This window comes from Cuculus canorus, chromosome 1 (genome assembly GCF_017976375.1).
Source record: "Cuculus canorus isolate bCucCan1 chromosome 1, bCucCan1.pri, whole genome shotgun sequence".
Classification (NCBI taxonomy): Eukaryota; Metazoa; Chordata; class Aves; order Cuculiformes; family Cuculidae; genus Cuculus; species Cuculus canorus.
This window is the reverse complement of record NC_071401.1, coordinates 5372055-5384894: the sequence shown is the minus strand read 5'-3', so window position 1 is coordinate 5384894 and position 12840 is coordinate 5372055. Positions and strand designations below refer to the sequence as shown.

The window sequence follows — 12840 nt, the reverse complement described above, 5'->3', positions numbered from 1 at the left end:
GAGATGCAAAACTGCACTTTCTCATTGTTTGCTGCTTTAGTTTCAGTGGTAGAAGATGCTGGATTAAGTTGGTTACGCAAATCATACCAAAGGATGAAGGAGCAGGCTGAGAGAGAGAAACGAAATTTTGAGGACATTGTAGCTGAGAGATATGGGGTAAGGGTCTTCAGTTAAATTCTTTTCATACTAATACATACTTGGAAAAGGTTACTTTCATGTAAAAGCACAAATACGTCATGTGTAGTGTAAGACATAAGGAAAGAAGCAGGAAAAAGCAGCCTCTGCAGCTTCTCTCAACTGATGAAGAGTTTAAAGCTACACAGCTATTTATATGTTTTTGTTAAATGTTTTTTACTATATGGGATCCTAGTGCAAATTTTATTCTTCTGTTCTGCATCAGAAGGTTCGAATGATCCAAGTACCTCAGTACTTCTGAAATTATGATGTACACTAGTAAGTATATTTTGTTCTCCTGCACATAGTAGATAATAACGCACATTGTGGACAATAATAATGCCAAGATAATTTGGAGAGCCGCATCAAATTTTACCAAATATGAATATTCTGGCTACTTGTGGTCTGCTCCATCCAAATACATTTAGAAAGCTGTTTGCTTCTGTAGGGTTTAAAAATCTATTTTTAATAGAAGTTTTCTGTAACAATATTATAGTATCATAGTAGTATCATAGTATGGCAAGGGTTGGAAGGGACCTTGAAGATCATCTAGTTCCAACCCCCCTGCCATGGGCAGGGACATCCTACTAGATCAGGCTGCCCAAGGCCCCATCCAAACTGGCCTTGAACACCTCCAGGGATGGGGCAGCCACAACCTCCCTGGGCAACCTGTGCCGGTGCCTCACCACTCTCATAGTGAAGAAATTCTTCCTAATGTCCAGTCTAAATCTGCCCCTCTCCAGTTTATACCCATTGCCCCTGGTCCTATCCCCACAAGCCTTTACGAATAGCCCCTCTCCAGCTTTCCTGTAAGCCCCCTTTCAGGTACTGGAAGGTCGCTATAAGATCTCCTCTGAGCCTTCTCTTCTCCAGGCTGAACAGGCTCAACTCTCTCAACCTGTCCTCGTATGGAAGGTGCTCCAGCCCTCCGATCATCTTTGTAGCCCTCCTCTAGACCTATTCCAACAGCTCCATATCCTTACATTGAGGATTCCAGAACTGGACACAGCATTCCAGATGAGGTCTCACAAGAGAGGAATAGAGGGGCAGAATCACTTCCCTCGACCTGCTAGCCACACTTCTTTTGATGCAGCCCAGGATACGGTTGGCCCTCTGGGCTGCGAGTGCACAATGGCGGCTCATGTCGAGCTTCTCATCGACCAGCACCCCCAAGTCCTTCTCTGCAGGGCAGCTCTCAATCACGTCATCCCCCATTGTGTACTGAAAACGGGGATTGCCCCAACCCAGGTACAGGACCTTACACTTGGCCTTGTTGAACCTCATGAGGTTCTCAGAGGCTCACTTCTCCAATCTGTCGAGGTCCCTCTGGATGACATCCCATCCATTTATTGACTCTTTAAAGTCTGTCCTCCCTACATGTTGTATTATTGTCTTTAGAAGTATTGGTCAGAAGTGTGGGGTATTATATCTTGGCCACATTTGAATTTTCTTTGGGTTTTTGGATTAGATTGGTTTGATTGTGGAAGTCTTAGAAAGACTTTATGCTTTTGGTTTTGAGCTGAATTGTAGTCACTCCTGAGAGATGAAACCAATGTGGTCAGCACTGGTAGGAATTACTAAGTGCCAGTGATTCCAAGGAATATTATCTTTAAGAGTCTTTTTCAAAAAAAAATAGAACTCAAACGGCATGAACCACTCTGGCTGCTGAGGTGGAGGGTAGTGACTGAAAGACATCCCTTACTGATTTGCTTCAGGATGTAATGTTTTGAGCAAAAAAAAAAGTAAAAAGAAAATGATGGCTTTTGATTCGGCTCAAAAGATGGAAGAGGAACAGTCCATGTTTTGCATAATTGCCTGATGGATAGAGTATTTGTCCAGAAAGCCAGAGACAGGGGTTCAAAGCCTGTTTCAAGCTAAAGATTTTTGAACCCACTCTCCTCTGTTTTTAAGAGTTTACCTAGATTGTAAAATGATATCGTGTGAACATCCATTGGTTCTACAGAAGCTGAGCATCTGATGAGCATAAATGTGAAGTTCATGAGGAACAGAGAGGAAGCCTTTCTTCCTTGCTCAAGCCCTGAATCTCCAGGTTGCCAGGAGGAGACAGCTCTGAGGCTCTAGTCCCTGTTACCAGGAGTGCTTTAGCACTTTAGAGCCACTGGATAAAAGTTAGAAATATTCCAACAGAAGGGATCAGAAGGCCGTCCCAACAGAGCATCTTAGACATGAAGCTTTAAGCTCCCTTTTTTGTACTGGTTTTCCTTTCCACTCCATGGCTCATACCTTGCCCTTTGCACAGTAACTCATTTTTGTAGAATGGTGCCTTTCTTGTATTACTTTATAGGGAGCTTCACAAGATCCCATAATCTTCAAAACAGTGTGACTTTTTTATTCTTTTTTATAGTCAATGGAAATATTTCAGTCACGATTAGAAGAAGCTGAAAAAGTTGCATCCAGAAAGGAAAATTATCATAGAAGTGGAAAATGGAGGAAAGCTGACTATTCAGAAAGTGAGAAAGAGAAGAAAGAGCAACCTATGAAAAAGGAGACACGAGATGAAGCTGATAGAAATGGGAACATGTTTGGGGGCTGTACTAGGGAAAAGTATGGCAGAGGATGGATGAAAGAAGACAAAGGTTACAAAAGAGATACGTCAAGAGATGACCAAGAATGTGGACACAGCAGCATGGACTCAGAATTCAGAGGTTACAGCTCCAAAGCAGAAAAATACTCTCATGAAAAACGAAGTCAGGGAAAGAGTTCGTCTCTAAGCAACATGAAACACAAATTTCTGAAACCCTCTGAAGATGATTTATCTTCTTACAGTGCATCTAGAGACTACAAGTCACAGCAGTCCTCTTCTGGACTGCTGGCTCATAGCTCTTTGAGCAGCCGGTGCCAAAAACCTGGTGAGGATACTGCACTGTGGACCAAAACACACACAGAAGATCACAATGAGAAATTAATGTCCGATCAAAAATCATCAGGTACTAAGGAACAGATTGATGACAGTAGTCGGGAAAGAACTCCAAGTGATAAAAAAGAAAAGTTGCGACAAGAGAATCCAGGCGATATCCCTGAGAAGAAACAAATATTATCTGACAGTGTAACGTCATGTTCTAGGTATTTTACAAACATTTTTACTTGTCTTTTATTTGCTGTATTGTTCACGGGAAGTATACTGGAAACTCTGGCTTTGTGATAGTATTTAATAATATATGTCTTTAGATAGGAGGAGACAAGCCTCCCAGGTAGGAGCAGCTGAAACAAACCACCATAGAAGTAATAAGCACCACCTTCTTCTCCTGTCTCCTCTGCATATTTGAGAATTGCTGATGTTAGATTATTTTGCTGCTTCTTTCTAGTGTTAGTTCACATTGCAGTGAAATTAGCCTCCTAGGCAAAACAATATCTAATCTACTGTTCAATTTAGAAGAGACAAACTTTAAATGTTAAAAAATGCTGACTAAAACCAAATAATTATTACAACAGAGATGAGTTTGCCACCTGTGAGCTCTTCTAAAAAGTTTTAGCATATGAAAAATAGTTGACAATATTGATTATGTATTTTCTGTGAAAATGAGAAAACATGAATAGGAATGAGAAGAGAATTGCGAAGTAATTTGCAGTAGGAATTTTACTTTGCCTGACTTGCTTTAATGAAGGACAATGTAGAGTAGTATGGAGAGGTGGTCAGAAAAATCACTTGTAGACGACTGAGATTTTACTGTACTTGAGGCCATGGGCTTCAATCAGCTTGCTGCTTCTTGAAGTGAAGCGAGTTGTGTGGTTATTGCTATGAATGGTTTCCTTTAGATCTTCCCAATAATAGGTAAGCATGTGAAAAAGTGTTTTAGAGTCAGGGTGGTGTTATATTATTGCTTGGGAAAGCTGGACAACTAAATGTTCTTGTCCGGAGTATCTGAGAAAGGTGATATGATTTCATTAGAGACAGCACTTGATGGAATATGGTCAAGTGTAATTCCTTGTTTCTTATGTACTTTTGTCAGTTATTTGCAGAAAAAACCTCTTCCTACAGCAGGATTATGAATTTACTTTTTAATATTTAATTGTTGGATTCTAATAGCAAAGAAATACCTTAGAATTATTTATTTTATTTGTAACAGTACCTACATATAGAATCATAGAATCACTAGGTTGGAAAACACCTCTTAGATCATCGAGTCCAACCATTCCTATCCTATATAGTACTTGCAAATACACGTTGAGATATCTGCAAAGGAAGAATGTACATGAAATGACTCCTGCGTGACTGACCAAAACCAGACAACCAATTGTACATGATTCTTTGTACTCTGCTGGTTGGGTATTCTTTACAGATTTCACTTGCCATATTTTCTGTTTTGATAGGAGCCGATGAAATATTACATTTTTTTTAACAGCGGGAAGATAAATTGTTTGCATCATGTTCATTCAATCTAATGTATTTATTTTTTTTATAGCATGAATTTGAATATACTTGGCAGGAGTGGTTCCCAGTTCTAGCACAGATAGTTTGTATGCGCTGTGGGAAGTCCCATAGTGTTCGTCATATTTTGTTTTATTGTTTGTTTTAATATTTGCCTCGGTGTTGCTTCACTAGAAAATGAGAAATATATCTTTATAGCTGTTTTAGTTACTCTGAAAAAAAGGTCTTGTAGCATTAAACCTGTGATGTATGAGACATTATTAGGCCTTCAAATTTAGTTATCCTTTTCATTTTTCCAGATATTGCCCGAACAGTTATTGCCCTGAAATGCCTGAGGTTTACCACTTAAAAGCAATTTGTAAACTTCATTTAGAATGATCCATGATATGTCGCAGCTGGAGCCTATGAGACTGCCTCAGCCTCCTCAGTCCCTGGCTTCTTCATAACTTTATTTAAGTATGAGAGCTGCAAAATCCACACTTGTTTTCTCTCTGGCTTGAGTAGGTCTTTAGCTTCCATAAGGAAATGTAGGTATTCACGTAAGAAGAGATGCTGCACTGGGAGCATCTGGTAGAGTGTATCTGCACTGCAGTTCAGGCTCTATGAAAATGAAAATCTGTACTCGGAGCTACATGTCAGGAAAAAAAAAAACCTTATTAATCAACTTTCAAAAGCACTGTTCTGCGTGATCAGGGTCTTAGCCTTCAGCATATATATCATGTGCTTTCTTTTTTTAAAAAACCCAACAAATAATTCGCTGGTTAGCAGCAAATAATCTGTATAAATGTTATATAACCGTCTAGTAAATCTGCCTTCCTTCTCAGTTTTGTTTACTCAATGACTTCCAGAAGGAGAAAGCAAGATTGATACCTGTGTCATACAGTTCATGGCAAGTAGGAGTTTTGACATCTAGCATACTTTATATAACTTTATTTTTGGTGATCGTCCAGAACACTGAGCCTGAGTGAAAGACCCCGTGTGAAGACCCTGCATCTTGTTCTTATTTGATTGATTTTGCTATTTTTGTTTCAGGGATAGGGAGAGCTGCTTTGCATGTGTGGTGGGTTGACCCCATCAAGAACCTGTGTACCCAGCTGTTCGGTCATTTCTCCTCATGCAGAGGGAATCAGAAGAGCAAAAAACTCATGTAGCTTAAGAAATGAAGGAAGGAGAAAAAAACAAATGGTGCAAAGGTATTCAGTCACTCACCACCTCCCAGTGGCAGACTGATGCCCAACCACTCTGAGCAGCAGCTGCTTTGGAAGGACTAGGGGAAGAGTGGGTAGAAAGCTGCCTGGGGGAGAAGAACCTGGGGCTGTTGGTTGACAGCCGAGTGAACATGAGCCAGCAGCATGCCCAGGTAGTCAAAAAGGCCAACGGCATCTTGGCTTGTATCAGAAACGGCGTGGCCAGCAGGACCAGGGAGGTTATTCTGCCCCTGTACTCGGCACTAGTGAGGCTGAACCGCGAATCTTGTGTTCAGTTATGGGCCCCTCACTACAAGAAGGATGTTGAGGCTCTGGAGCGTGTCCAGAGAAGAGCAACAAAGCTGGTGAAGGGCCTGGAGAACAAGACTTATGAGGGACGGCTGAGGGAACTGGGGTTGTTTAGCCTTGGGAAGAGGACGCTGAGAGGAGACCTTATTGCTGTCTACAACTACCTAAAAGGAGGTTATAGAGAAGTGGGTGCTGGCCTCTTCTCCCAAGTGATAGGTGATAGGACAAGGGGGAATGGCCTCAGGCTCCGCTAGGGGAGGTTCAGACTGCATATCAGGAAGAAATTTTTCACAGAAAGGGTTATCGGGCACTGGCAGAGGCTGCTCAGGAAGGTAGTGGAGTCCCCATCCCTAGAGGTGTTTAAAAGACGAGTAGACGAGGTGCTGAGGGACGTGGTTTAGTGGCATATAGGCATGGTTGGACTCAATGATCCAAGATGTCTTTTCCAACCTAGTGATTCTATGATTCTATGACTGCACCCCCCAGCTTTCATTGCTGAGCGTGGCATTATGGGGCATGGAACAGCCCTTCATGTTGGCTGTCCTGGCTGAGTCCCCTCCCAGCCTCTTGCCCATCGCAGCTGCGGGTGCAGTGTGAGTAACAGAGAAAGCTTTGAAGCTGTGTAAGCACTGTTCAGCAATAGCCAAAACACTGCTGTGTTATCAACACTGTCACCAGTTATGTCCTAAGTGCAGCACCATAGGGACTGCTATGAAGAACATTAACTATCTCAGCCAGATTTAGTAGAACATGTAATTATTGAGAAGAACATTGCCTTATTGTTATATGAAAAGAGTAGCTACTCCTTTACCGTTGTTTTGTTTTGTTAAATAATGATGAATCACTATTTTTTTTTAATTGCAAGTACAAAACCCATACCTTTTTGCTTTTGGTACCCACACGTAGTAAGAGCAATGCTAATTGTAAGTGGACAGAGAAACTAGATAGTGTTTGGAAGTGGTTTGCTTAAAGAATTCAATTATTATGATAGAAAAGATCGTTCTTTTTTTCTCTTCACAGAAGAGAACTAAGTATAGAAACTATTTGGCTGATATTTCCTTTTGCATGTGTTTTCTGTTTTAGTACTGTTAAACCCAATTCTGCATCTTCTTTGATATTTTAATGATATTTATTAGCCAATACAGTTACTGAGCTGATTTATTCTTAAAGTAGAGATTACTTTGGCCTGGAAAACTACATAGACTCTGCTTATTGACTTATTTATTTCCAAGTTCTTTTAAGCTGATTCTTATCTCCCGAGCTTCTGTGTGTTTGAGATTGGGTACAACCTCTCTGCCTCTTTCCTTCTGTGGGAATTGCCTTTTTCCTTTTCTTTTTTTTTAGAATTTAGTAGAAAATTCTGTCTCTTAGAACATTTTAGGGTTGGATAGGTGGGGTAGTTTTCTGTTGGGAATAATTTATATGCTGCTTCTTTCTTCTTTTTCCTGAAGTTTCAAGTCTTGCAATAGATGTAATTTTTTGGTGGTGTTCAGTCAGTCACAAGAAGTAGATCTTCATTGATGTGAAGGGTTGGATTAATGGGTGTTGCTGGTTCAGTTCCTCATCTCTCATGCTAACAACCTACCTTTTAAGTTTAATCCTTTCTAAAACTCAGTGAGAGTTTCTTCAGCCTATAAATCAAAGTGTTCTGGACAGTTATGACACGGGTTAATTAAAAGTGCTGATTGGATGTCCAATGGATCTCCCCAGAGTAAAGGTCCATCCAGCTATCGTTTGCTGAAACTCACACTTAATAATGTGACTGCTATATAGTTTAATTTGAGACAAGATAAAAAGCAAACCAAAACAAAGTCTCTAGTCTCAAAAAGTTCAGATGATGATTCAAGTGCTGACACTGCTTAAAAAAGGCATGTATGAAGTAATAAACTTCTCTTGTTCCCTTTACTGAAATAGTCTGCCCTGTTTTGAGAAATGTGGGTTAAGGAGAAACAAGAACTTAATCTTTGAAGGTTCTGTTTTAGATGGAGTTGACATGAATGTCACTGCTGAGTTTTTGGCTCTTGGATTGGGCATCTTTGAAACTAATAAAAGTACTTTGATAATTTCCTCAGGGCTGGGGAGATCTGGCAGTTAAAGGGGATACCATCTTCAGAGTTGTCCTGTCCTTCAAATCTTACTGGGTTTAATCATACTGAGTAGTGAGCGAATTCTAGCTTTCTCTTTTAAGAGTTGGGACCAATGTCATAACTGTATACTTATGTCTATTTTGTGTTACTTATTGTACTTTCAGAATTAGTTGATTTTAGTCTTTCCTAGAGTTAAAGAGTCAAGCTTGTTTGATGCCTTTTTGCAATAATTCTTAGAGACCTTATTATCATAAGAATCATACACTGGCCTTTTAATATTAAAATTAACATACAATACTATTTATTACTAGCTATAGCTTCTCTAGGGAGACTTCGTATTTTAAAACAGTACTAGTTACTTTTCCATGGAAACTCTACTATATCAACCATAATGTCTTTAGAAGCAAAGATTGTACTGTGGGCAGATAAGAATGGGCTTGTAAGTGGTCTTCAGGAGATGGAAGGCCACTTGGTATGCAGGAGATCATCTGGGGAAGGGGTGATTTTGCTGAAGCTGAGAAATAAGAGCATGACCAAAGCCAGAAAGGATGGTTGCAAACTAGGTTTACATTACCTTTCTGCTCCTTTTTCCCTTGTTTTTTTGTCTGCTTATACCTGCTGCTGGTTCTTGACTCTTTTTTCATGCTCAGAAAGCATTCATAGCTTGGCATGTGCTTGGCATTTTAGTTGATCTCAAAAGTAAAAGGAAACGTACTGCATAAAAATTTTATTCAATAAACTTTTGGTTTCAGAGTCCTGGGCAACTTTTGACTACAAATTCATTTTTATAATGTGTTTTTACCAATTATTTTGAGAATAGGAACATATGTACCAGTACAGAAGTCATATAATACTTAGTTACACAGGTGAATAATACATTGTTTTTCCATGGATTTAGTGTTGATGGTATTTTACAGACATACGTCAAAGGATGAGCCGCCTCGGGTCCTTAGTGAAGAGGAGATGAACAGACTGGGAGCGAGGATCGTGAAAGCAGAACTCATGGGAGACATGGTAATGTCTTTGAAAAATTGTTGTGATTTACTGCAGTTTTTCTTCAAAGCTCTCAGTGATTTATTTGTTTAGAAAAAAAAAGTATTTATGAAGTCTAGCAAAATTTTGTTAGGTTGAATTTGAAGATACTGCTCGTAGCTTCTATTTTAAATGCATTGGTTCATAGACCAGAATCAAGTATTCACGTCCCCAGGTTTGTAGTCTGGGCATTATATCCCAAACCAGTTTTCTCTGCCTATTTTTGTAGGATTTAATGTCTTCTTATTAAACAGACAGCAGGCAAAAACTACAAGTTCCCAGTCTGTTACAAGGTAGACAGTGTCTGAAGCTTTTATTGTTTCATCAACTTTGCCACAAGTGTAGGCTTGTAGTCCATAGCTCTGCTGTATAAATATATTTTATTGATTATGTTATGGAAATATAAAACTGAAAGGAACAGTGTAGGCCATTGCATCCAGCGCGGCAGTGAGAACTGTGTGATGCTTTCTGATCTGCCCTGAATGAGGCTAGGACCGTGGAGCCAAGATAAACAACTGCACGTTTAACATTGGTTTAGAAGGCTTGTTTCAGCCAGCAGCATGAAGGATAGAGAATTTCACTCTTTTGGAACATTCAAAACTCTTTATTACTTTAAGTAGTGCTGTAGTGAGTTAATTGTATTCAGTAGTGTTGCCTGGAAGTTTAAACTGTAACAAGGTCAAAGTCTGTTAGTTTTTTGAGCTGTGTTTTACAAGTGCTTACTCTGAGCAGCTGCTCTTAAGGAAATATTGCTGACATTTTTTGAAGGATGTAATAACGTTTGTTGAAAGCGAATCCTGTCACTATGGGCCTTTGTATCTTTTTTTTTTAAGATTGTTTTTTTAGTGCAGTTGTTTACCTTGCTTCTTGTGACATAGTATTTGCACCAAAACCTAGGTCGCTAAGGAATTATAAATAGGACATGTTACAACATCAAGTGACAAATTAGTGTTTCCTGAGAGCTATCGATTGTTTGATTTGTGGGAAGCTTAAGGATATTTGGCATATGAATTCATTGCTGGAGTAGGGCATGGTGTTGGTTTTTGTCAAACCCCTATCACATAATTAAAATTTTGTTAGGAAAAAGCATCCATTTTATAAACTTCTTCTTTTCAAACCAATTTTACATTATGGATTCTTTTCCAGCAGATTTACACACAAGTGTGTGTATATAGCTTTACAAAATTTGAACAAATACACCTTTTCTAGAAATCGTGTGCATTTGAAATCTTATTAGCTTCAAAAGTCAATTAAAAGTAATTTCAAGCGGTGTGTTTTCTGCTAAGATATAATGAGTGTTAATGATACCTCCAAGTTTTAATCTGTAGCTTTCCTAATTAATGTACAAAAAATACACTAGTGAGGAACAAATGTTTCTGAATGTAGTTAAGTGATAGATTTGTGAGGGACTGATATTTTGTCACTGAAGATACTATTTTAAGACATTTTCCTGCAGGGGAAAATGATTGAAGCTACCTAATACACTGGTTGCTCTAGAGGGGAATGTTTTCCAAAGACTCTTATGGAGAGCAGGAGAAATTTAAAATGTTTTTTTCCTACTGCTCAGCTTCCATAGCATTGTCCAAATAAAAGTTTTGGCACAAATATGTGTTTTTTTCTTTTCAACCTGAGAGCAACTGAATAAGAGTAGTTTGAATAAAAATATACAGGTGTTCTGTAGGGAGAGTCTGAATCTTTGTTTATGCTACTGCTTTGTTTTGACCAAAAATTGTGTAGCAGAAGCCAACATTATAATTTAACTGTTAATTGTTAATATATTTTTTTACATATGCATTCTGAATTACCCTATTTAAAAAAAATAACCACAGTATAAATAATAAAATATAAAATCTTTTCTTGTTGCTCTTCAGCTATTTTTCATGGACTTTCTCTGATCAGATTGAACATGTGGCTTTTTTAAACAAGTTCATCCCCAGACACCAGAACAGATGGTTTTGAACAGCATGTCCTGGTGGCCAAGTCTGACCATGTGGGACAAATGAACTCTGAATCTATTTTTGTTACTACCTTGCTGCTTAGTGTTGATCAAATGACTTAATTTGGGGGCAGCGAGTCTAGGCTTGATTGTTGGGAGTCCAGTTGGTGAAACTGGCCAAGTGGTCAGCATATAAATGGTTGTATTCTTATACGTTGATAAGTTGTCACCTGGCAATTCTTAGCAAACCAAGATATTCTAAAATGCTTGTATTTAATAAACAGGTGGATTAAAGAGCAGGAACATCAAAAACAGTTTTCACAAGAGTAAACAGTTCTATATTTCTACTTCTTGTCTATTTTAATACCCAAAATAAGGCCTTAAGTGCCAAAGTTGGACACGTGGTGTAGAGAGATGAGAAACTACGTAGCAAAAATATCTGAGAAGTACTTGCCTGGACCCATTGTGTGCATATACGTGTATATATGGCTAAATAAAAGGATATGTAGCGTAACCTGGAAATAGTTAATGTGTTGGACATACCTTGATGTGTTCAGGCTTTCTTATTTAGCTTCCTTCACATAAAGTAGTGTCTATGCTTAGCCACACAAAGCATTTATTCGTATAACTGAGTGATGTGTAAGCATGATTTTTCTGGTGTTTTTATGACAATATATGTTTCTGTACTTTAGGTGCCTCCATTCTCAACATTTTTTTTTGTTTTATCTCTGGTAAAGAGTTGTGAATTATATTGGTGTGTTTTTTCTTTATTTTTAGTGTCGTTAGAGTTTAAAAAATATATCAAAACATGAAGAAATGTAAGGAATACTTAATTCTGATATAAAGGTCTCTAAAAGTTTAATATGGTTAAACTAATGGAGTACTACTGCTTTGTTTGAAGGAGTTAGCTTCAAAACTTCAAGCAGAACTTGAGAATGCACGCAAATTGAAAGAGGCTCAAGGGCAGATTTCAGCAAAATCTGGCAGACAGGTAAGGGGACAATATTCTTCGTTTCTTTTCTTTGTGCTGATGTAATGGTATAATACAGGTAGCAGCTGAATTATAGAGAACATGAAATGGGAAAATTACAAGTTATGATTTTAGAAGAGTTATTGTTCAAATTAAATTTTACTTTTTGGTGGTAAACGTCAATTTCTCTGTTCTACTTTAGCAACTTCCATAAGATTTTTCTACTGGTAGTGTTTTCTCAGCAATGATATATATCTTCCATTAAAAATAAAACCGATATGCATAATTTTCTGTCCTGTTTGCCCAAGAAGCCTAAACTTTGTGATCTGGAACCTAGGCTGTCTTGCCTTTCCAGCTCTGCAGCGACTACCAAAGCCACTGAAGCAGGTGATCTGTATTTTGCTTGGCTTGCCAGGACTTCGTTTTGGCTGTTACATAACTCTGTAGATGCTGACACTTCAAATGTTGTTCTTCTTAAAGAGTGGTATAGTGTGGATAGTACTCTTGTTCCATGTCAACTTTGATAGAGCTACAAGGAAACATGGTCAGTATCTTCATTTATGAGCTCTGTCCTCATGATGGAGAGGAGACTTTTAGGCAAAAAGTGTTCTTGTCCAGTTTGATTCCAAGTCCTGATTTCCAACGTAGGAAGAAATTAGTTCAGATTTTAAAATTGGGACGTAGAGGATGTGTTATATTTTGTCCTCAAAAACATTGATGAAAACCTTTTCCTTAAATTGAATTGTGAATATGAA

At 38.5% G+C, this 12840-nt stretch overlaps 1 protein-coding gene across 1 annotated transcript in view; it reads left to right on the top strand.

The window, feature by feature from the left end:
* CWF19L2 (CWF19 like cell cycle control factor 2) overlaps positions 1 to 12840 on the top strand; it is an 81083-nt gene that overhangs the window by 15422 nt on the left and 52821 nt on the right. Inside the window, exons 7-10 of the mRNA XM_054051351.1 lie at positions 41 to 156; positions 2540 to 3258; positions 9065 to 9161; positions 12017 to 12106. Coding sequence (XP_053907326.1) covers positions 41 to 156; positions 2540 to 3258; positions 9065 to 9161; positions 12017 to 12106 — 1022 coding nt within the window. The remainder of the gene's footprint in view (positions 1 to 40; positions 157 to 2539; positions 3259 to 9064; positions 9162 to 12016; positions 12107 to 12840) is intronic.